Source organism: Sciurus carolinensis, chromosome 16 (assembly GCF_902686445.1).
Source record: "Sciurus carolinensis chromosome 16, mSciCar1.2, whole genome shotgun sequence".
NCBI classification, from domain to species: Eukaryota; Metazoa; Chordata; class Mammalia; order Rodentia; family Sciuridae; genus Sciurus; species Sciurus carolinensis.
The window spans coordinates 53,043,556-53,066,384 of NC_062228.1; the positions used below are offsets into that span (position 1 = coordinate 53,043,556).

At 54.3% G+C, this 22,829-nt stretch overlaps 2 protein-coding genes across 5 annotated transcripts; one reads left to right on the forward strand and one right to left on the reverse strand.

The window, feature by feature from the left end:
• Positions 1-1,160: 1,160 nt before the first annotated feature.
• Trappc6a (trafficking protein particle complex subunit 6A) lies at positions 1,161-9,196 on the reverse strand. 2 transcript variants are annotated; one of them, XM_047528587.1, is made up of 7 exons: positions 8,898-9,196; positions 3,445-3,512; positions 3,139-3,256; positions 2,470-2,553; positions 2,225-2,318; positions 1,858-1,966; positions 1,161-1,465 (listed from the first exon to the last, which is right to left on the reverse strand). In XM_047528587.1, exons 1-7 carry the CDS (start codon positions 8,979-8,981, stop codon positions 1,462-1,464), a joined length of 561 nt encoding a protein of 186 aa, XP_047384543.1. In that variant the 5' UTR covers positions 8,982-9,196; the 3' UTR covers positions 1,161-1,461. The 2 variants fall into 2 exon arrangements, with proteins under 2 accessions (XP_047384543.1, XP_047384544.1); XM_047528588.1 differs by lacking the exon at positions 1,858-1,966 and having other exon boundaries at positions 1,163-1,465; positions 8,898-9,190.
• A 204-nt stretch (positions 9,197-9,400) lies between these two features.
• On the forward strand, positions 9,401-11,870 carry Bloc1s3 (biogenesis of lysosomal organelles complex 1 subunit 3). 3 transcript variants are annotated; one of them, XM_047528586.1, is made up of 2 exons: positions 9,401-9,582; positions 10,014-11,870. In XM_047528586.1, the coding sequence occupies exon 2, from the start codon at positions 10,023-10,025 to the stop codon at positions 10,620-10,622; it is 600 nt and encodes a 199-aa protein (XP_047384542.1). In that variant the 5' UTR covers positions 9,401-9,582; positions 10,014-10,022; the 3' UTR covers positions 10,623-11,870. The 3 variants fall into 3 exon arrangements, with proteins under 3 accessions (XP_047384542.1, XP_047384540.1, XP_047384541.1); XM_047528584.1 differs by having other exon boundaries at positions 9,581-9,626; XM_047528585.1 differs by lacking the exon at positions 9,401-9,582 and adding an exon at positions 9,602-9,719.
• The last annotated feature ends 10,959 nt before the right edge of the window (positions 11,871-22,829 follow it).

Consider the following 22,829-nt stretch of genomic DNA (forward strand, 5'->3'; position numbering starts at 1 on the left):
GTGCACAGCCTCCCAGGGGCCTGCTGGGATACTCACTTCACAGATGAGGAAACTGAGGCCCGAGATGGGCAACCCCTTGCCCCAGGCCACATGGAAGCACAGTAGGGACTTGAAAGCAGGTGACCAGCTGCTCCCAGGCTCCTGAGGCTCTGCTGGGCAAGAGGGGCATGAGATGTCCCTCGCTCCCCAGGGGCATCTCCAAGGAGGCTGGTGCCCAGGGTAAGCAGTCACTTCCCCCAGAGCTGGGGTAGACCGGTGGCAGGAAAGGGGCCTACTGGGCCTGCGCTCCCTCTGGGGCTCTGGCTGGCTGGCCACACTGGGCCCCCCTCCTGCCGCCCACTGTTCTCTCCTCTGGTCCTTCGAACGCTTTGGGGCAGGTTTCCTCCCCTGCCCTCCAGCTCCCCAGGGCTCTGCCCTCCCCTGAAGCACCCTGGCCACCAGGGAGGCAGGGATGGCCTGTGAGTTGGGGGCATTTACAGGTGGACCTCGGGGCCTTGGCAGGGTTGGGGTGGGACAGGCAGGTCAAGAACTGAAGGGCGTGGGCTGGGCGGGGCTCAGGGGTGGAGCGCTGGCCTAGCACGCGTGAGGCCCTGGGTTCGAGTCTCAGCGCCACACACGTCTGTCGCCTATGTCTAAAAAGTCTTTAAAAATACAACTGAAGGGCAGGAAGGACGGCGCCGAAGGGGCCTCTGAGGAGACTCCAGAGACTGAGGCGGCCACGCCCACGGCATGTTTCCAGCAGGGGACCCTCTGCAGTCAGGGTGCTCCAGCCCCAGCCATGCCTGCATCCCAGGCCTGGGTGCTCACAGGGGGCGCCTGGCAGTGGAGCCAGGTCCAAGTCAGGTGTGATGCGAACGGGGCAGCCCCAGGGCAGAGCAGCTGGGGTGCCAGCCACACTGGCCAGGCCAGCACAGTAGGCCCAAGTATTGGGGTAGGGACAGGGGATGAGGGTGCCTGGCCTCTCCCTGCCCCAGGCCTGCCCCCAGAGGGACTGTTTAGTGTGCCCCCCTGGGCAGAGGACAGCCCCAGACTCGATGGGCAGAGACCCCAGGGAGGCCAGCAAGCCCAAGAGCTCAGCCTCAGTGTGGCTGAGGGGGCAGAGGGGAGGGCTCTTCTGCCCCCAGTGGGACCTGTGACAGTCGCAGCACTGTTGTCCCCCACACTTCCACTCTGAATCCGATGCCACATACAGAACTTTATTGAACACCTGAGTGATGCATCCCATGTCCCTCCACAGTCCCAACTGTGTGGGACCACCTTGCCTCCAGGACCCCGACGTCCCTTTGGGCATGTGACATTCAGCGCTGGGATCCCAGCACTAGCTGCCAGACCCCCCACGAGAGCAGCAGCCCAGGGCCCTGGGCCCAGGCACGGCTTCTGCAGAGGGCGTGAAGGCCAGGAGGACTGTGCGCTGGGCGGGGGACCCGAGGGTCTCAGGATTTCTGGATCACCACCTGGAACTTACCTGGAAGGCAAAGGCCACCTTTAGCTGGAGGCTGGGATCTGGGAGAGGCAGAGAGCAGCCAAACAGCCCAGATGTCCCCCTGCCCTATGTGGACAGCCTGGGTGGCTGGGCGGGCCCTCAGTTCACCAGCAGGCAGGTCACAGGGCACAGTGCTCCCGTCCTCCTGGCCCACATCCCAGGCTGTGTGGGTGACGGGCAGGGAGGCCAGAAATGAAGGAAGCCCAGGAGGGCCCGGCACAGGCCTCTGTGGCACGTATGGCTTAGGCTCTGCTCACATGGACCCCAGGTCCCCCAACAAGTGACCTGGGGGACTGGGAGACGGGGAATAACTGGGTGGCCGGGCAGCAGCTTCGGGGCAGGCTGCCCTTGGCAGGGACAGGGCTTCAGCTCACCTGCTGAGAAGCCTGCATCCCAGCAGCGACCAAGGCGGGCTGCAAGTCCTCGCCCGTCTCTGCAGCCCCCCGCGAGTAAAACCAACCTGGAGCATGTCTATCATGTCCCCTGGGTTCCATGTTTGGGAAGAAATGTTAAAAATTACCACGTGGTTCTCTCCTGGGGCTGGGACACCCCCGGGAGGCACAGAGCCTAGAACCGCCCCAGCACCAGGGCAAGGATGGGCCTGCGCCAGCTGTGTGGCCCAAGCAGGTGACTTGGTCTCTGAGGCCCAAATCCCACATCCATCAGATGGGGCTTGGACTGGACTGGCCTCCCCAGCACCCCCCAAGTGAGGGATGAGGGGAATCCACCCCCAAGACTCACAGGCGGGCAGGGCTGCCACGGAGGCGGTGACCAGGCTCTGGAAGCCCAGGGTATGGAGGGCGCCGCACAGAAGGCCGCAGGTGAAGGCCAGGAACTGGGGCAGGGGACACAAGACCATTGTGGGAGGAAAGGAGGCCCACCCAGGTCGTGGGCCCCAGGATACCCCTAAGCCTGGGAAGTGGCCTAACCAGTGGCCAGGGTGGGTAGACAGAGTAAATGAAGGCGAAGTCCCAGCCCCCCTGTACCTTGGGGGCTTCTTCCAGATACTGCAGGCCCGAGGCCATTGGGACAAGGAGGGGGAAGCTGTTGTCCTGCAAGACGTAGGTCCCCTGGGAGCAGAAGAGAAGCCCGTGGGGGCCGAGCTGTATACTGGCAGCGAGCAGAGGGAAGCCAGGACCCCACCCTCAACACCTCCTCCATCAGGACCCCATCCTGCAGAGCTGTGGAGGGCCTGGGCCTTCCACCCATCAGGGACTGTTTGTCCTGCCTCTTGGGCTACATGGCCTCCTGGGAAAGGAGCTCCTGCCCCCCAGGGTGGCTGGGAGAAGCTGGAGACCCTGCCCACGACGCAGCCGCCGGGGCTGGCACATGTGGGCGTTCAGTGTGAACCTGGCAGCACGAGGCGAGTGGCGCCCGGCCAGGCCCGATGGTGCCAACCCCAGGGCTTCCTCCTGGGAGCGGGTGGGCGTTCTGGGAATGGCCCTGACGCGCCACTGCAGCCCGGCTTCTTACAGGATCAGACAGACCCAGAGAAGTGGTGGCTCCCATGGGAGACGGCTCCTGCCCCCCGGCTTCAGGCAGCCCCGACAGGCCCCTCGCGGCTTCCCACAGGGCTTTTCCTCCCTGGCTCAGCCTCGGCCTCCAGCCAGGCCGGCCACGCTGGAGCTGGGCCAGGGCACAGGGCACACACCCACCTGGTGATTGGTGCGAAGGCCATCCATCTGCTTTTGGAACACGGCCACCCACAGGTCTTTGCAAAGGAACTTGAGGACATCCAGCTCCTCCCTGAAGGCCGGGATGTCCCGGGGCAGCCTGGAGGGCAGAGCAGGCCCAAGACCAGGCTGATGCTAGCGGCCCTCGTGAGAAAGTAGGATGAAGCCACCAGGTTCCTGCATGGAGCATGTGACCTTCCCCACCCTAGGTGTGCCCAGCAGAAGACCCAGCCTGGGGTCCTGGGCACTCTCCCAGCCAGGGTGGGGAAGGCAGGGGGTGGCCCTCACCTCTCACCCAGAGCCTGGCCCACGCGGAAACCCACACTCTCCAGGACCGACGGGCTCGTCTCTGGTCCCTAGAAGGCCGGGGAGGAAAGGATCAGGGGGTCCTTGGTCACTTCCCATCAGAAGCCAGCCAGGGCTGGCAGCTGCGAGGGAACCCCAAGAGCTCAGCCTATCAGCCCAGGAGGCAGCATGGAGGGAGCGGCCTCCTGGGTGGCCAGCCTCGCCCTCTGCCTGCTTCCCCACGACCCCCCACTTCAGAGCCCACAGGCCTCCGGCTCGGCAGCTCCTTGCAGATGGCACCCATCACATGCCTGGAGCTCTTCCAGAGGGTCCTTACACCACCAGAGAGGACCCCCCCAGGCGACTTGCCCGAGGGCCCATGTGGCAAAAACTCTGGGCTGGGCCACCAGAAGGGGCTGTGAGAGTTGCCTAAGACCATCAGGCCTGAAAGCCGGCCAGAATCCCTGGGAGGACATGGGGGGTGCCAGGAGGCAGTGGGGGGCCAGGTGGTATCCTGGGGTGCAGGTGAGGACCTGTGGCAGGAGGGGACTGAGATGACAGCCAAGGCACAGTGGGGAGCAGGAGTGCTGCACACAAGGACCATGTAGTTCAGGCTTTTTTTTTTTTTGGGGGGGGTACCGGGTATTGAACTCAGGGGCATGGGCCACCGAGCCACATCCCCAGCCCTATTTTATTTAGAGGCAGGGTCTCACTGAGTTGCTCAGCGCCTCGCTGTGCTGAAGCTGCCTCTGAACTCTCGATCCTCCTGCCTCAGCCTCCCAAGCCTCTGAGATTGCAGGCCTGTGCCGCGGTGCCTGGCTTGAGGCTTCTTTTTCTTTCTTGTTTCCTGAGATGGGATCTTGCTGTGCTGCCAGGCAGGCCTTAAACCCTGGGTTCAGGCAGTCCCCCATCTCGGCCTCTCAGGCAGCTGGGGTTACAAGCGTGCATGGCCATGCCCAGCCCCTCATTTGAGTTTAATAAGCCCATAAGGCCGGTTGTACTTCATACCTGGAAACGGGCTCCAAAGGGTTAAGAACCTGTCCCAGGCCCACTCAGCCACAGGCTCCCAGACCACACAGATGGGCTCAAGCCCACGTGGGCAGGAGGACGCCCACGGCTGTGCCGGCTAGGGGAGATGGTAAGGGTGCCACCCACCCGGAGCACTGGGCATGGGGCTGGCAGACTCAGCATGGTGACACATGGTCCCTCTCACTGCCGGGTGGCTTCAGCACCTGGGGTTAGATCTGCCCCTACGCTTATAGGCGCGGGAGCTTGGGAGATGGCCGACGGCCTGTGCCTCAGTTTCCTCGTGTAAGAGGAGGATGATGCTAATAGCAGCTCCCTCCTGGGATCTCCGGGAGTAAAGGGATCAGTCCATGTAAGTCAGGTGCTTCAAGCAGACTCCATCAACCTCACCAGCACCCCGTCCCAGCCTGTCAAACGAGGTGACAGGGCCCTGGCTGGAGAAGAACCCAAGAAGGAAGGGGCTCTGTCCTGGGGCTGCCATTCCCCTGTGGCCTCCCAGCCAGAATTCTGAAGCAGGGTCGGCTTCCGTCTCCACTCTTGAGGACTTCCCAGGGTGACAGGGAGCAGAGCTCTCCCTGGGTATCCCGGCGTTCCTTGGGGTCCTCCAGAAGCTGGCCATGTCCAGGGCAGGGCAGCGCCAGCTCCACCAGGAGGACAGTCAGAGAATTCCAAGCAAAGGATGGGTGCCAAGGCAGGGCCAGCCCAGAACGCAGCCCGCCAAGGGGGTGCCCTTCCCCACAGGCACCTGCAGTCGGCCCCAGGGTCAAGGCCACAGGTGCTGCCTGGATGCCACACTCGGACAACAGACTCAGCCCCTGCCCTGCTGGGACTGGCATTCTGGCAGGGAGCACACAAGAAGTGGGGACGCAATGAATACCCATTAGGAAGGCCGAGCTGGGTGCCCTCCCTAGGACACCTGGTCTCCACAGCAGGAGTGGCAGCCAGGACAGCAACCCCAGAGGCTGAGAAGGGCCTGACGGGGCCAGGGAGCCTCCGTGGTCCCCAGTCAGGCCGGAATTCCCGAGGGGAGCCAGGGGGTTGCTGGCAAGTGCAGGTTTTCTTTCCATGAACTTCAGTCCAGCAGGGTCGGAGACCCCAGCTCCAGCACCTACTAGACGTGTGAACTTAGGCCTCGGCTTCCCCACATGTACAAAGGGGCTCACGGAGGCACCTGCTCACACGTGGCATCACGGCTATTGTCACTGCAGGTCTCACTGTGCCTGACCCAAGATAGGGGCCACTTAAATATCTGCTGACCTGAAAGATTGGCAGGTAGCGGTATGCGGAAGAAGGGCGAGAGGGAGGGGCAGGGGATGCGCAGGGGGCAAGGAAGGACGGGCAGAGGGGGAGGGGACACGCAGCCAACTGCCAGTCACAGCCTGTCTTCCGTCTGTCCTCTCTCAGATGGCGCAAGGTGGGGACTCTCATCACAGATGGGTCAGAGCCCTAACCAGTCAGAGCATTCCTTCCGGGGCTCTCCCCGCTCCCCTCCAACGGCTGAAGGAGAGGAGATGACGCCAGGCAGAGGGGACACCAGCAGGGGTCTTGGAGTACTGCAAGGCGTCCTCACACAGCAAGGAGCTGGTGTGGGCAGGGCCCTGCCAAAGGCACCTCTGACTGTCCCTGTGCAGCCTGGGAAAGGCCCTTCCTCTCTCATCCCAGTCCTACCTCTGCTCTTCGCCTGGCTGTACCTGAAGGCGCCCAATAGCTTCCTGAGCCTGATGTCCAGGCCACGTCCCCACCAGTCCCTGGGAGGGGAGACCCCAGACTCAGAACCATGCCCAGGAGTCCCAGGCGAGTCAAGTGCTCTGAAAACCGGGGTGAGTAAAGCTGACGACAGCGGTGCTTCCCATACTCGCCTGACCACAAAACCCATTAAAACCCGCGCAGAGAGTGGCAGGGAACTGCTGGAGACGCAGGTGAGAGTTACCGCAGAGGCCTGGGAAGAGAACCTGGCTCCATGCCCCACTCCGCCCTGAGAAGCAAGAAGCTCCGTCCCCACAGCCTTAGGTGCTTCACCTACTGAGTGGGGAGGGTCAGGCCCACCTGGGGTGGCGAGGAGGATCTGCAACCAGGAGTGATGCCCAGGTGGCATGTGCAACACTTCTACAGCAAGAGCTGTGTGGGTTACAATGCTCAAGGGGTCCTGATCTGTCCCCTGTACCCCCCAGCACTGGGTCTGGGGTTACTTCTGTGATAAATCCACTCTGAGAACCCACTACATGCTAAAGGCACACAGTGGTGATCCACACCAACTGGTCTCAGCCCATGTCGGGTACACAGCCTGGCAGAGGATCAAAGGACCATGTGGGGGCTGGGGATACAGCTCAGTTGGTAGAGTGCTTGCCTCACAAGTACAAGGCCCTGGGTTCAATCCCCAGCACGGCAAGGAAAAAAAAAAAAAAAAAAAAAAAAGACCATGTGGAAGCACAACTCAGATACGGCCTTCTTGAGTGTGATGAGGCCAACCAGGGAGAGGGGGAGGGCCCGAGAGACCAGGTAAAGGAGACCCAAACTTGCCTGAGGAAGGAGAAGCGGCATCTGAATGAAGATCTGAAAGATCCATAGGTGTTAACCAGCAAGGATGTGACAGGAGTTAGCAAGAAGGGGAGCAGGCGCCTTTCACAGGGGCAGAGAGGAGGGAGCCTGGACCATGGCAAGGGAGGGGACCGAGGGGAAACATTCAGCCAAGAGAACAGAACAGGCAGGGCCCAGCTGAGAGCTGGAGGCAGGGAGAAGTGGCAGACGTCAGGGCCCCTGGGTTTCTGGTTTGAAAGCCAGGAAGTCTGGGTGCTGAGATGCTGTTAACCCCCTGCCCAACTCACCAGCTACCATGCACTGCCAGGCTCTAGCCTTCTCATGGCAGTTACGGAACGTGCCACGAACTTCACCCATCTGTCTCTTTCCACTGTAACATAAACTCCAGGACAAGGATTTTTGTGTGGTTCACTGAGGAATGCCCAGAGCCTACAGAAAGGCATGGTACCCTGGAGGTCTGAGTAAAAAGTCTGTCACACGAATGAAAAAAATTCACAAGCAACACCCTCCCCAGGACTCCTGATCGGCAAAAGGAAACCTGGGCCAATAAAAACGTCTTGCACAGCCACGCATGGTGGCCCATACCTGTAGTCCCCGCTACACAGAAGGCTGAGGCAGGTGGATAGCAGGTTCAGGGCCAATGGGGCAATTTTGGGGAGAACCTATATCGCAGGTTCCATCCTCAATACACACAAAATAAATAAATTCTTGCATGTAGATGATGACCATGATCACAAAACAATAGTGAAAAAAAGTGACCACCACCCCAATTATTAAACTCCATTTTTTCCTCACTAACTGATTTCTTCTTTTTTTTTTTTTTTGGTGGTGCTGCGGATGAAATCCTGGGCTTAGCGCAAGGCAGGCAAGCCACATCCTTAGCCTACCCCCAACAGATTTGATAGCAAAAGCTCTCATGTTTCATAGACTGACCACGTGCTTCACAGGGTAGTGAGTGTTTTAAAGTTTTTGCCAAGCTCAGTGGTGCATGCCTGTAATCCCAGTAGCTCAGGAGGCTGAGGCAGGAGAATCAAAAGTTCAAAGACAGCTCAGCAACTTAGCGAGACCCTGTCTCAAAAATTTTAAAAAGGGGCCAGGGATGTGGCTCAGTGGTTAAGCACCCCAGGGTTCAATCCCCAGTACCAAAAAATAAATAAAGTTTTAACTCAATTAGTCTCCATAAGGACTAACTTCCAAAATGTCAAACATGCTCCTCCTTCGGGGCTTGGCCCCTCCTTTCTTTCTTGGACTGACCTTACCAACCCGCCCCACCCCCACCAGTCCCCCCGGATTTACTGCCTCCTCCCTGCCCTTTTTCATTCTTCAGGCTTGCCCCCATCATCCACCACCCATCCCTCTTCCTTCCCGGACTCTTCTCGAGTTTTTTATAGTACTTGTCAATAGCTGATGGCATGTTTTATTATTTGATTCCTCTACTACAACGTAAGTTTCACGAAGACCGGCATTTTGATTTAGTGCTTATCGAGTGAATAAATGTCCCTCCTACTCTGTGACTTAGGTATTGGTGGGAGACTCATTTTGCAAAGAAAGAAACTGAGGCACAAAAAGATTAAGTCATTGGATCGCACGCCGGGTGAGTGGTGGAGGCGAGTCCTCGGTACACGCCCAATAACAATTATTATAATTACAAAGCGCTTACTCTGCCAGGCCTTGAACTAAGTGCTTTACCCTGAGTCATCTCGCTTACTTGTAACGATAACCCGCGAGGGAGGTACTGTCGCGACCCTCCAAAACGCAAGCCGATCCCAAAGCTGGGGCGGGGCCTGGGTTCGGACCCGGCGGCCGACAACACACCCTCCGGGCACCCCGAGGCCTCCACACCGTCTTTGCGTCGCGGTCCGCGTCTCCTCCCCCCAGGCCCCGGCGCTCACCCCCGAGCCTGGGTCGGGGTCAGGAGTCCACAGCTCCGCCACCATCTCGGTGTGCAGAAATTCGAACAACACCGCATCCGCCATGCGTGAGCCTCACGCGGCCAACGACCACCCAGCGCCTCCAGCTCTCATTGGCCGCACTGGGCCTGCCTCGCCTCCCTGGTCCGGGTAGAGCCCGCCCACTTCACTCCCATTGGTGTTTTAGGCTGGCCCCGCCTTCCCGCGGTGGGCTCACGCGATGAGCGCGTGAACGGGGGAGACAAGGGGCTGCCTTCTCGCCTCTCATCGGCCGCACGTGGTAACATCTTCCGCCTTTACTTCCACCCCTGCCTAGATCCACATCCTCAAGCATTCCATTGGCCGAATACCGGACTGCACGTGACATTCTCGTTTTTAAAAAAAAACCCCTATTTGTCGCTTTAGACTTTCCTCGAAGCACAACACGGAAGAGCCTGCCCAGCAGCTTCCCTATTGGCTATACCTTCGTTCACGTGACTCTGCTGTGCACACGCCTTCAAAGATGATGCTGAGAACTGGCTTTCTGGTTGGTTGAGAGCGACCCCTCGTGACTTGGCGATCAAATACCCGCCCAATTCACCCTCCTATTGGTTGGAACTGTAGCCGTTTCAGACGCCACACTTCCGCCCGATAGCGGATCCAGCCGACTCGGAGTTTCTGTGACCTGGTATGGCCTTGGGCGATTGTGTTGACCCCTCACCCTTGCCCGGGGTTAGTGTGCCCACCCCAGTGCCTGGACCGGGGCCCTTTCTTTGACTGTCACTGGTTCCTGAGCGACTCATGAGCCCGCGTTCCTGGAGGACGGTGTGTCCTCCGTTTGGAGACATATTCCGGAAGAACTGTTTGGAGCCCTGGGAACCAGCCCTAGAGCCTTGATCGAGCGGTGCTTCACTTTCCCATCTGTACGCTGAAGAGGCCGGGGTCCGGTAGCCCTCATCGCCTCCCAGTTTACGGAAGAGGAAACTGAGGCTGCGACAAAGGAGGCAGTTGGCCCCAAGTCGCTAAGAGAATCAGTAGAGGGACTTGGATTCCAGGTTATGCCCTTTTCACGCCCCGGGCGCCCGCCTCTCACTCGGTGTTTTCGCTTCTCTTTCCTAGCTCCGCGCCATGGCGTCCCAGGGTCGTCGGCGGAGGCCGCCGCGGAGGCCGGGGACCGTGGTGCCTGGGGAGGCGGCTGAGACGGACTCCGAGCTCTCTGCGTCCTCGTCGGAGGAGGAGTTGTACTTGGGCCCTTCTGGCCCGACACGCGGCCGACCCACGGGGCTGAGGGTAGCCGGGGAGGCCGCAGAGACCGACTCGGACCCGGAGCCAGAGCCGACTGCTGCGCCGAAGGACCTGCCTCCGCTTGTGGTGCAGCGGGAGTCGGCGAGGGAGGCCTGGGCGGCCGAGGAAGCCCCGGCACCGGCCCCCGCGCGCTCGCTGTTGCAGCTCCGGCTGGCCGAGAGCCAGGCGCGGCTGGACCACAACGTGGCCGCTACTGTGAGCGGCGTGTACCGCCGTGCGGGTCGGGACGTGGCCGCTTTGGCCAGGAGACTGGCGGCCGCCCAGATGGCGGGATTGGCAGCCGCCCACAGCGTGCGCCTGGCGCGCGGGGACCTGTGCGCTCTGGCCGAGCGTTTGGACATCGTGGCTAGCTGCTGCCTGCTGCCGGATATCCGCGGTGTGCCGGGAACCGAGCCTGAGCAAGACCCAGGACCTCGGGCCTGAGGCTCTACTTCCCCACCTGACTGCCTCCTGGGGCTAGGCCTGGCAGCATCTGTGACCTGGCTGTGTCCCTGTACTCTTTATCTCCCTTTCTCCATCTTGGTTGTCGCCCTAGGGCTATCCCTGCCCCCTGGATAATGCTCTGGTTTTTCCCCATGGCCCTGATCCTAACCTCTGGTAAAGAACTTCTCCGTGGTCTCTTTCCTCCTTGGGGCTCCTGATGTCCCACCTTTTCTAGCGCTTTGTCTTTCTGATTTTGATTTCTGGATCCTTCACTCCCTTGGCTATAACTCGGGCCCTAGCACAGCTTTCAGGAATTTTCACTTCCAGGCTGGGTCTCCCCGACCTCCCGACTACAGGCTCAGCTCTGCTTCCTTTCTGGTTCTAGAGTTTATTCTGCGTCTTTGGCTCCTCCTCCTCCTTGGGCTTGGCTCCACCCCTTCAGCCTGATCTCAGCTCCTGAGTCCACTGTATCTTTAGGACAGGTTTTGCTTCCTGTTGCTTTTCCTGTCCTCTTTACACTACCTACCTGGTCCTAAGCTCCAGGGACTTCCTAGTTTCCTTCCTCAGGCCCCAAATGATGCCCCCTCCTGCACCAGTTCCCCTGGACCAGTGTGGCATCTCTTCCAGACCCAGGAACTCTAGGCCAAGGTGGTACCCTCTCCTGACTCTCCAGACCTGAAGTGACACCCTTCAGGCACTTGGGCCCAGTTTAACCCACCACGGTGCTTTTGGTGCAGTAACCACCACTTTGCAGATAACTTGACAGGTGAACTTGCTGTTGATTCCTGGGTGCTAGAAGGATGTGGATTTCTGACGCAGCTCCTCGGAAGCTCCTGGGCTGGGGTAGCAGCCTCTTTGTGCACCTTGCGCTTCCTCTTTTAGGCCTGCTTCTGGTCCTCGTTCATTCACATGTACACCCTCCCCCCAGCCTTACTCCATCCCAGCCCCACTCTAAGACCTGAGCCCCAGGATCTTAAGGTGGGGAAGAGCTCTCTCTCTGGTGGACTCATTAAAATCTAAACCATTTCCCAACGTGCTCTGTTCCTCTTCTCCCCTCTCCTGAGTCTAGGATGGGTAAGTTGGTGATTTCTCTGAGGAGTCCCCTCCTCTCTAGCCTGTTGAAGGTTCAACATACACTTTGGGGGTTCCTCGCTGTGTGGTACAACAACCAAGCCCTGCTTGCAAAGAGCTCCCAGTCCAGTGGGGGAGACCAACATTAATATTCTATAAATAACTTGAGGAACCATACTTTTTTGTCTTGCTTTGTTTTGTTTTGTTTCTGGCATGATTCAAGCTCTAAAGAAAGAACAGGGGTGTGGTGAAAGTTTGCTGGGCGCTGTGTAACCTGGTCTGGTCAGGGGTGGTCACTCGGCTTCTCTGAGGAAACGACCTTGATGTCTGAGCTGAACCCTGGACGTGTCCATAGGTGAAATTGTGGGCTGGGAGGACTGCAGCCAGCCTGTGCCAGACCCGAGTCAGAAGGGACGTGACCTATTGTTAGCCTTCCAACACTGTGACAGAATCCCCGAGGTGATCAACCTGAGATGAAGAGGAAAGGTTCCTTGAGGTCACAGTCCATGTTTGCTTGACTCTATTGCCTTTAGCCCGTGGCAGGATGCATCGTGGCAGGGATCACCTAGTGAAGAAAACTGCCCACCTCATGGCAGCTGGAAACAAACAGGAAGAGGGACCAGCGCCCCAGAGTGCCCTTCAAGGGCCAACCTCCAGTGACCTAACATCCTTCCATGAGGCCCCACCTCCTAAAGGTTCCACCTCCTAGTAGCATCTCATGCTGATGGGCAATTGTTTTATTATTATTATTATTATTATTATTAAACCCAGGGTTGCTTAACCACTGAGCCACATCCCCAGCCCTTTTAAATATTTTATTTGGACAGGTTCTCACTGAGTTGCTGAGGCCGTCTTTGCACTCATGATCCTCCTACCTTAGCCTCCTTAGCCCCTGAGATCATAGGCATGCGCCACCAAGCCCAGCTAATGGGCAATCTTTTAACCCAAGGGCTTTCAGAGGCCTTTCAAGATCCAAGCTATCTGGGCATAGTGGTGCATGCCTATGATCCTGATACTTGGGAGGCTGAGGCAGGAGCATCGCAGGGTTTGAAACCAGCCTGGGAAATTGGCAAGACTGTATTTCAAAAAATAAAAAGGACTGGTGATGGAACTCAGTGGTAGAGTGCCCCAGGGTTCAATCCCTGATATTAAAAAGAAAAAAAAAATCTGAGCTATTGCATCTACTAAGGTATTAGAAGGAGGGCACTTCACACCTGAAGAGGAGAGGCTGTGTGGAAGTGAGTGCAGCACCAGCAAGGGCCAGAGGAAGGGGGCTTTGAGGCTAGGCAGGGAATCTTAGTAGGCAGAGAAGGACCTCACTGGGTATGCCTCCGATGAAGGAAACGGGCTGTGCTTCACCATGTAGTTGCCTCTTATCTCTGAAGAATACCCAGAAGGGACGCTGTGGCGCACACCTGTAATCCCAGTGACTTGGGAGGCTGGAGGTAGGAGGATGGCAAATTCAAAGCCAACCTCGGGGACTAAGCAACTCAGTGAGACCCTGTCTCCAAGTAAAACACAAAATAGGGCTGGGGATGTGGCTCAGTGATCGAGTGCCCAAGTTCAATCCCCAGTATCTTCCCCCCGACCAAAAAAGAAAAAAAAAAAAGCTTGGAGCAGGAAGCTTGGCTGATGCCACGGAGGCAGTAGGACACAGCCACTTCTGACCGGCGGAAAGCCCTCGGAGAATTCATACCCTTCTTTCAGATGTGGTTGGGGTTTGGATTTACCCTTTCAGAATGGTCCCCGAGACTGCACGTGGAGAAATGAACGGAAAGCAGCTCTGGCTAAGACCAGGGAGTCACCCTTTGACTCAGCGCATGCAGCCGCAGAGCAGTTGGTTTCCGCTCAGTCTAAACCCCAGAGCCCACAAGAGGATAAAATGGTGAGAGCTGGACCCCTGGTTGCGTCCTTGGATTTCTCCTTGGACAGATGGTCAAAGACTGAATCTGAGGAACAACACAGGATGCTGAGAAGTCCCTGGGGAGATGGGGGGACTCTGATTTCTAGTGCTTTGTAACAAATGCCCCAAAACTGAGTGGCTTAAAACAGTTGTTCTCCTATGCCCAAAGAATCTGTGGGTTATGGGTTGGGTGTGGTGGCACAGGCCTGTGATCTGTTACTCAGGAAGCTGAGGCAGGAGGATCACAAGTTGGAGGCCAGCCTCAGCAATTTAGCAAGGCCCTAAGCAATTTAGCGAGACTGTGTCTCAAAATAAAACATAAAAAGGACTGGAAATATGTCTCAGTGGTTAAACACCCCTGAGTTCAATGCCCAGTACCCAAAAAAAATGTGTGAAGAACACCCCGGTTCAACCCCCAGCACCACAGAAAGAAAGAAAGAAAAAAAAAAAAAAATACACACACACATCTGTGGGTTAGGAATTGCAGCAGGACCCAGCTGGAAGATTCTTCTGCCTCCAGGATGGAGAGCTAGGCAAGAGTGTCCTCTAGCAGTTTCCGTAGAAGTCGGTTTAGACTGAGGTGGTTGCATGGTCGTCACCTAGCGCATGGATCGGCCTGCAGAGTTCTAGATGGTCATACTTCGTGTCTGTGCTGGTCTATCTCAAAGAGTAGGCCATTGACTTGAGTGTCACATGGTCCCCACTGTGTGGCTTGGGTTTCATCTTCACATGACTGCCTGGGAATCGCCACACAGTGAGCTCAGGGCGCCAAACTTTTTTACCTGGCAAACAAGGCAGACACATGGCTACTTCTGACCTAGATTCAAGAGTCCTGCAGCCTCACTGTATTCTATTCGGTAGCAAGTCACTTGGTTCACCCCGGATCCCAGGGGATGGGTGTTTATCAAACAAAAACATTGGAGGTGTTCCTTTTTTGTTTTTAAAATTTATTTTATATTTTGTTAGTGAAGATTGAACCTATGGGTACTCTACCACTGAGCTACATCTCTGGCCCTTTTAATTATTAATTTAAAAAAATTTTTTTAAATTTCTTTTTTGTAGATCAACACAATACCTTTATTTTACCTAATAATTTTTATGTGGTGCTGAGGATCGACTGTGTGCTAGGCAAGCGTTCTACCACTGAGCCACAAACCCAGCCCTTAATTTTTTATTCTGTAACAGGGTCTTGCTAAATTACCCATGCTAGACTCCAACTTGCGGTCCTCCTGCCTCAGCCTCCTGAGTCCCCAAGATGAAAGGTGTGCATGCACCACCGTGCTCAGCAGCAGTATTCTTTTTTTTAAACCAGAAAGATGTCAACCATTATCATATTTAACCCATTAAGATGGTCCCTGCTTTGACTTGACTTTGTGGTTTTTTAACTTTTTAATGGTATGAAGGTAAAATGGGCTCTGTAGAAACCGTACTTAGAATTTGGATTTTGGTCCTTCCCCAGGCTAGCGATATGCAGTTGGATCTCTGAGCCTTCCTCCATCTGAAGCTTCTTAGAATGTTTCACATAATAAAGCTGAGGTGACTCAGTGGGAGAACATCCGGCCCCAGGTCCAAACCCTGGTATGGGCAGGGGTCCCGTTGATGGCACTGGGAGAGAGATTCCTGTTAGTAATTGACAGGAGAGTTGTGGAACAGGGAGAGGGAAACAGATTAGAGAAAGAATACAAATGCAGAAAAGAACAAATCTAAGCAACTGTGCCCACATTCCGTTCCATCAGCCTTCTAATCCCGGGAAAGGTAGGCTCAAAAGATGGTGAGCTTCTGTTATCGCTAGAGGATGCTTAGCGGCGCTTTTCACTGGTGTGAGTTATGTGCTATGTGCCCAGGGTGATTCACCTAAAAGCAGTGAATTGACAGTCTCCTTGTAGCTAGGCAATTGGTACCAGGGTATGGGCACGGTAGAAGGTAAGAACTGTTAACTTTTTTGTTACTTTAAAAAAATTTTTTTTTCAGTTGTAGATGGACACAATACCTTTATTTTATTTATTTTTTTATGTGGTGCTGAGGATCAAACCCACATAATGTGTTACATTACTACAGATTTCTTTTTTCTTTTCTTTTTTACTTCCTCTGGAATGTGACTTTTTTCATTCTCTTTAAGTATACATGACAGCAGGATGTATTTTGACATACCATACACACAGGGAGTGTAACCTCCCATTCTTTTATTTTATTTACTTATATGCGGTGTCCAGCATTGAACCCAGGGCCTCACATATGCCAGGCAAGCGCCCTACCACTGAGCCCCAACCCTGGCTCCTAACTTCCCATTCTTGTGGTCCTACATGATGTAGAGTTACACTGGTGGAATTTCTGATCACCTCTTCTAAACCATAAGTTCTGACGTTTGGGAATGAAGTCCTCAGTGTTGAAAAGAGTTCCTAGTGGTGACATGCAAGTGGATTTTCAGTGGAATCTCATTCGTCTGGCACCACCTTTCAAATGAGGGAGCGGGAATTTGTGATCTAACTGGCATTTAAGCAGGAGTGCATGGTGGTGGGTGGAGCCAGGCAGCAGTCCTGCCCTCTTGACCATTCATGGGGTAGACTTCATATACTTCATCGACATACTTTTAAAACAACAAGAAAAAGACAAGCTGGGTGCGGAGGTGCCTGCCTGCGTATAAGCCAAGGCACTCCAAAGACTGAGGTGGGAGGACCGCAGGTTCAAAGCCAGCCTAGTCAACTTAGCAAAACCCTGTCTCAAAATGAAAAGGGCCCAGGGCGGAACTCGGTGCACAAACGAGACCCTGGGTTCCAGTCCCCCTCCCCCACAGGAATAAACCAATAATGCATGTTCATGGTCAAGGCCAGAGTGAAACCTGATATTCCCTCGGCCCCCCACCCCGTTCAGAGGTGCTACTGTCATCCTAAGGGCAGGACAGGTCGCAGAGCCTCTGACAGAGGAGGCCTGAACTTGGCTTTGGCAGCTCTAAGACTCAGCTTGTCGCCTGACCGAGTTAACCTGGACTTGTGGTCTACCTGCGTGTGACCTGTGAGCAGCTGAACCCTGGGAGGAACACTAGGTGGAGGGAGGATCAACCAAGGCATTTGGCCATCTGGCCAGTGTTGTGGTCATAAATGTTAGTGCTGAGTCACTTGTGCCCTAGTGAGAGTTTGAGAGTGTTGCCTGTGGTTACGACATTGTCTTATTCTGAACCCCGGGTGCTCAACCCCGGAGCCACACCCCCAGCCTGTTGAAATATTTTTTTTGAGACAGGGTCTCACAGAGTTACTTAGGGCCTCACTAAGTTGCTGAGGCTGATCTTGAGGTCCTCCTGCCTTAGCCTCCCGAGCTGCTGGGATTACAGGTGTTTGCCACTGCTCCCGTCCATGCCAATTTTTGACAAAATTTCCTTCCCACTGATCTCACCTGCAGGATTCTCTGTGGGTGTCCCTAGAAGTTCATTGAGGCCCCATTAACTCATCAGAAGAGGTTTTGGTTTGAGGGTGTGGATACCACACTCTTGTTCATTCATTTTCCACACTTGGTCCATTAGGTGCTCACTTTGCAGAACAAAACCCAGTTCCGGTTCCTTTGCCCTGTTGGGTGTGGACAACCCCAGCAAGCACACCGATCAGTGGACATACTAATGTCTGGGAAATGGGCACAAGGCCAGGAGGGCTTTCAGGAAAGCAGGAAAGATCCATAAGAGCAAAGTGGAGTTTTAAAGACAGGCCCGATGAACATGAGTGCCAGTTGGCTGTGACATCTGTCACCCCCTGGTCACCAGGACTTACAAAGAGTCCATAGTGGAAGGTCAGAGAGAGAAGGGGACACATGGACAGAAGCAGTTTCCCATTTGCTTTTTAATAGACGGGAGAAGAGAAGTTTTCATTTAAAAGGTCAAACGAGTTTGTCCCCTGTCCTCCCACTAGGAGGGGTGTCTTAGGGGAGAGGAAGGGTGGAAAGAGATGAAGATGAAGTTCTTTTTTCTCTTTTTTTTCCAGTGCTGGGGATGGAACCAGAGCCTGCCAGTTAACTGCTTTACCGAGCTGAATCCCCAACGGTGAGATGAAGTTCTTGGGAATAATCTATTTCATGGCACTGTCTGCTTTGGGAGCCTGGAAACAGACTCTTTGAGACCATCTACCTGTAGGGCTGGCCTTCCAAGCCATCCTGAGGATGGTGACCGGGGTCTAACTTGGCCCAGCTCCAGGGAGTCCAGAGGGATCTCTTATTTGATGGCAGCATTGGCCGTAATACTTCATAAAATCCTTCTTAGCAAGGGGACAGGGTGAGCTTTTTCAAACAACCTTGAAGTGCACTTGATCTCCTGGTGAAAAGGTGCGGGCCAGGCATCTCTTTCCCGTGGATGATCACGCCAGGTACCCCAGAACAATCAGATTGCTCACTCATGTTTCCATAATACCCAGTCAGTCCAGGAAGGGTAGATTTAGAGAAGTCCGGCACTGCACAACCAGGACAGATGAATTTGCATCTCCTATTTGAAGTATTCCAGATTTATTTATTCTTTTGGCAGAGCAGCAAGGGCTATATTCAAAGCATAAAGTGGACACTGTTACATTTCCCATCTGTCAATTTCTATATTCCCTTTCTATGGGAAAATGTATGATGACATCTCCAAGCTGCTTCCTGTTGAAAGAGGATGAAGTTGGGGGGAAGTAACCCAAAGTCCCTGTTCTCTATCAGGTGGTGCGTGGACAGTTAAGGGCATTCAGTGACAGAGCAGCCCAGAGATCCATAATGGCAGATTTTATTTATTTATTTTGCAGGACTGGGGATTGAACCCCAGGGGCTCTACCACTTCGTTATATCCTCAGCCCTTATTTTATTTTGAAACAGCGTTGCTAAATTGCGGAGGCTCGGAGGCTGGCCTCCAACTTGTTATTGTAAGCGCAAAAGGTTGGCAGGCAGAACCCCACGGATTCAGAGAAGCCTTTATTTCTTCAGGGACTCGCCATTGGGGTCCATTTTCGGGATGGGGAAAATGGCCACCAGTTACAGGGGGGATTCTGGCTTTATAGGGCACAATGATGTAATCTTTGGAAGCTGTGTAGTGCAGTTTTGACCATCAGGGGCTAGTTGAACAGGTTAAAAACAGACCCCGAAGGATGATTATTCAAATCCTGCCCATTGTCATTCAGGGCTGGGTTGACCGGGAAGGCCGAGGTTTAGGGCCTGGCATTCCATATCCGCCCCTTTCCTTTAGGGCCCATTGTCATCAGGAATGCACTGGGAGAGGTTTAATGTTTGGCCAATTTCCCCTCCCACTTCCTGAGCCACACCATCCCTCCTTTTTCTTGGGGAGCTGTCTTTAATAATATTATTTTCCATAACTCTTCAGTTATCCTCCTGCCTCAGCTTCCTGAGTACTTGAGATTACAGGCATGTGCCACCAGGCAAGCGGTGTTTTTTTGTATTTGTTTTTTTTTTTTTTTCCTGCTGTTCCTTAGTCCAATTTGACCCACAGAAGATTTGAATCTATAAAATCCATTTGGCTGTGGGAGAGAGGGCAGGGCAAGAAAGGGTGGAAAGGAGGTGGATGTGAGCAAAGTATGATATACGCATGAATGAAAGTGCCATGGTGAACCTATTAATTTATGCAATTAATGTGCGTTAATAATTATAATTTAAAAAGAAAGATTCATCTGGAGGGTTGCAAGGGGCAGACACAGCTGTGTTACTGACACAGCCTGGGGAGCCGGAGGCGAGTGGGGAGCCCAGTGTTAAATAAGGCCTTTGTCAATTAGGGCGGCAGCTGGGGTGACCACGTGCAGCATAGGGACATGCCTGCCTCCACGGGGCCCAGCTGACCTGAAAAAATCTGCTTTACAACACATCTGAGAGGCTACAGCTTGTCCTAGGACACCTGTAGAAATCCCATTCTTTTCTTGGCAATATAGGTGAACAAGTTTGTCACAATCAGGTGAGCCGAGAGCAGAGTATATAGATGGTGCCGATTTTTTTTTCCCCCTAGTAATTGATCCCCAGGTCAGTCTACCACTGAGCTCCATCCCCAGTCCTTTTAATTTTTAAATTTTTGAGGAAGGTTCACATTATGCTACCCAGACTGTTCATGAGCTCCTGGGCTCAAGCAATCCTCCTGTTCGCGGCCTCTGGAATTGCTGGTGACTACAGGTGTGAGCCACTGTCCCCTACTGGTGCATTTTTCTGGTTGCCTTTTCAAGCGAGTCTAACAAAATCTTAATCCGTTCAGTTGTCAACAAGCTATCAGGTTTTTGGATGTGTAAATCCAACCTCATGTAAAAGTATTTGCTAGACCACAGCAGACATTCCGGAGGATGTTCTTTGCCGAGGCTGATTCTTCTCTTACACAATAGCTTCCCAACATCAAAACCTCAGCAAACATCCTGCCCCTGCTGCTTACTTTCAGACAGGGTCTCTGCCATCCCCAAATCAGGTGTTTTTCGACTGACGTAGAATATTTCACGACCAAAAAATTAAAATGGTAAAATTTTATGTTATGCATATTTTGCCACAAGAGTAATAATAATAAAACACCAAGAACCAGTGCAGGGAAAAGGGAGTAGCAGAATTCATAAGGGAGGGTGAGAAGGACAGTCACGGGGAGGCAAGAGCCGCTGCAAGGACTGTCTTTCAGCCTGAGCTGAAAACCTGTCGGTGGAATTCTTTTGTTTCCATATATATGTATCCACAAAACTCCTTCGTGATTGACAGCAGCGATCAGGACCCCTAGCAGGTAGGTTGGCTTCACCAACCAGCACGTGAGGCCCTTCGCTGACCCTCGCTCACCTAGCGCCCAGGTCATGCCCAAGGAGACCGCAGGGGGCGGTGCGAGGGCGGGTGGGCGTGGCCTGGGCTTCAGCAGGTTGGGGCGTGACTAGGGCGAGGGGCGGGGCCGAATGCCGGCCCCGCCGAGCGTAGCGGGCCGGCGGGCGGCGGGAACACCTGCTCACCAGGCGCCTGCTAGACCTCCCGGTGGTCGGGGTGGGCCCAGTGGCCTGTGCCCAGCGCGCTGGGGGCGGAGTCCACGTCTACCCGATGCCCCGGGCACGCAGGGGCGCCCCGGCCTTGGGCCTACGGAGTCTGAACGGGTGGGGAGTGACAGGCGCGGGGTTGTAGGACCGAGGACCGGAGACAGGTGGGAGTCCCCGATGAGGGCGGGGCCGGGGGACTCCTGGAGGCAGGAGAGGTGAAGGCCAGGCGACCAGGATGAGGGGGCAATGAAGTCTTCCAACCTGTGCGGATGCGGGAGCAGGCGCCAGAGAGCGCGCCAGACACGGAATGAGGACCAGGGTCGGGTCGGGGCGGACAGCGGAGGAACCCGCCGGGGCAGGAGGTGGGGTGCACTGAGGTTTGGCGGGGGCACCGGGCAGGGCCACTGGGGAGGAGGCTGCCCCTTCCTGCCCTCCCCCTCCCCCTCCCCCAGTGACGACAGGAGCCACCAGAGGCATTGGTAAGGCCTGCGCACAGAAAGTTGGGGGGCAACAGGCGGGTGGTGAGAGCCTCTTTGGTCTACTTGCTAGTCATCAGTTGCCTCCATAGATGGAGAAGCCTCCCTTAAGTGTCTCCTTGCCCCACCCTGGGGGTAGGAGTTTCCACTGGGTGTCTATTGCCTCCTGTCAGTCCTCTCATTATCACCCTGATTCACTCGTTCAAGAAGTATTTATTGACCACCTACTCTGTGCCAAGCATCTTCTAGGTACAAGAAATGTAGCCGTGAATAAAACAGATTGTTTTTAAAAAATCCAAAGACTGAGCCCTTGGAACTTCTGTTCTAGGGCGGGGAGGCAGGTGTAAACAAGATAAAGCATGTCGTGTCAAAAGGTGGAAACAGTTAAGGAGAAGCATCAGGAAAGGAGGGCAAGGAGTCCTGGAGATGTACAAATTTCTTTTCTTTAGGTGCCGTAGATTGAACCCAGGACCCCTGTGTATTCTAACCTCATCCTCTGCCACTGAACTACACCCCGGCTCCCACCTTGCAGTTTTTATCTACTTTCACAGAGAAAACTGAAGGAGGTGAGGGAGGGGGTCATGCAGACAGTTGACAGTAGGGAATTCCAGGGTGAAGATGAAGGCAGCTGCAAAGGCCCTGAGGCAGGGAGCATCACTTGGAGAATCAGGAAGGTACTGCCCACTGTGACTTTATCAGTGATGAGGAAGGGAAGCTAGGAGGTGACAACCAAGATGCCCCTTCAGGGCTGGTCTTGGGATCTGCTGGGTTATTGTGGAGACTGTAATGTTTCCTGAGCAAGGTGGGGTCATGGGGGGGCGTTCTGAGCAGAAGAGGTGATACATAAGGGGTGAGGGTGGAAACAGGGAGATCAGATTAAGAGTCTCTTACAAATTCCAAGCGAGAGAGACGTTGGTGACTTTGACCCCGGGGACAGCAGTAGAGGTAGGAGAGATGCCTGGATTTTGGATCTATTTTGAAAGTAGAGCTGATGAGATTTACTGAGAGACTGGATGGGGAGACGAATGCAAAGGTTTTTAAAAATATTTTTTTAGTTGCAGGAGGCGGACACAATGCCTTTATTTTGTTTATTTATTTTTATGTGGTGCTGAGGATGGAACCCAGTGCCTCACACATGCCAGGCGAGCGAGCACCTTACCACTCAGCCCCAGCCCCAGCCCCAGCCCTGAGCGCGGGGTTTTAACCTGATAACTCGAAACATGGTTAAACTCGCTTTCGAGTTCCTATGTCATTTTTTAAAGTAGATTTCCTGGAATCGTCCACATCACCAGTCATGTCATCTGTGAGCAGTTTTCTCTCTTCCTTTCTAATCCGTATACCTTTTATTTCATTTTCTCACCTTATTGCACTAACAAGGAACCTCAGTATGATTTTAAAGAGGATTGTAGTGAACAGCCTAGTCCTGATCCTGATCTTAGGGGGAACAGCATTCAGTCTTTAGCCATTAAGCATAATGCTAGCAATGGATTTGTTTTCTGGCATATTCCATCTGTTCAGGTAGATTTATTAGGGAAGGTCCATTCATATCTAATTTGTTGAAAAAAAATTTTTATCGTGAATGGTAATGGACTGTTGTGAAATTTTTTCCTGTATCTTTTGAGATGGACATTCTTTAATATTTTGTATGGTAAATTACACTGATTTTTCTTTCTGTGCATTTTGAAAACACTCAATTAGCAATTTTCAAGAATATAATACATAGTTATTAACTATAGTGACAATGTTATATAGTAGAATTCTTGAATTTTTTCCTCCTGACTGAATTTCTGCACATTCCTGGTACCGGGGTTGGCTG

Bases quoted from the DNA above. Each gene is read 5' to 3' on its own strand.
- Trappc6a (XM_047528587.1), bottom strand. From the start codon at position 8,981: ATGGCGGATGCGGTGTTGTTCGAATTTCTGCACACCGAGATGGTGGCG. The intron at 2,554-3,138 runs GTGGGTGTGTGC...TTCTGCTCCCAG, and splicing joins GCCTTCGCACCAATCACCAG to GGGACCTACGTCTTGCAGGA. The intron at 1,967-2,224 runs GTGAGTCTTGGG...CATGGAACCCAG, and splicing joins CGTGGCAGCCCTGCCCGCCT to GGGACATGATAGACATGCTC.
- Bloc1s3 (XM_047528584.1), top strand. From the start codon at position 9,585: ATGGCCTTGGGCGATTGTGTTGACCCCTCACCCTTGCCCGGG. The intron at 9,627-10,013 runs GTTAGTGTGCCC...TCTCTTTCCTAG, and splicing joins ACCCCTCACCCTTGCCCGGG to CTCCGCGCCATGGCGTCCCA.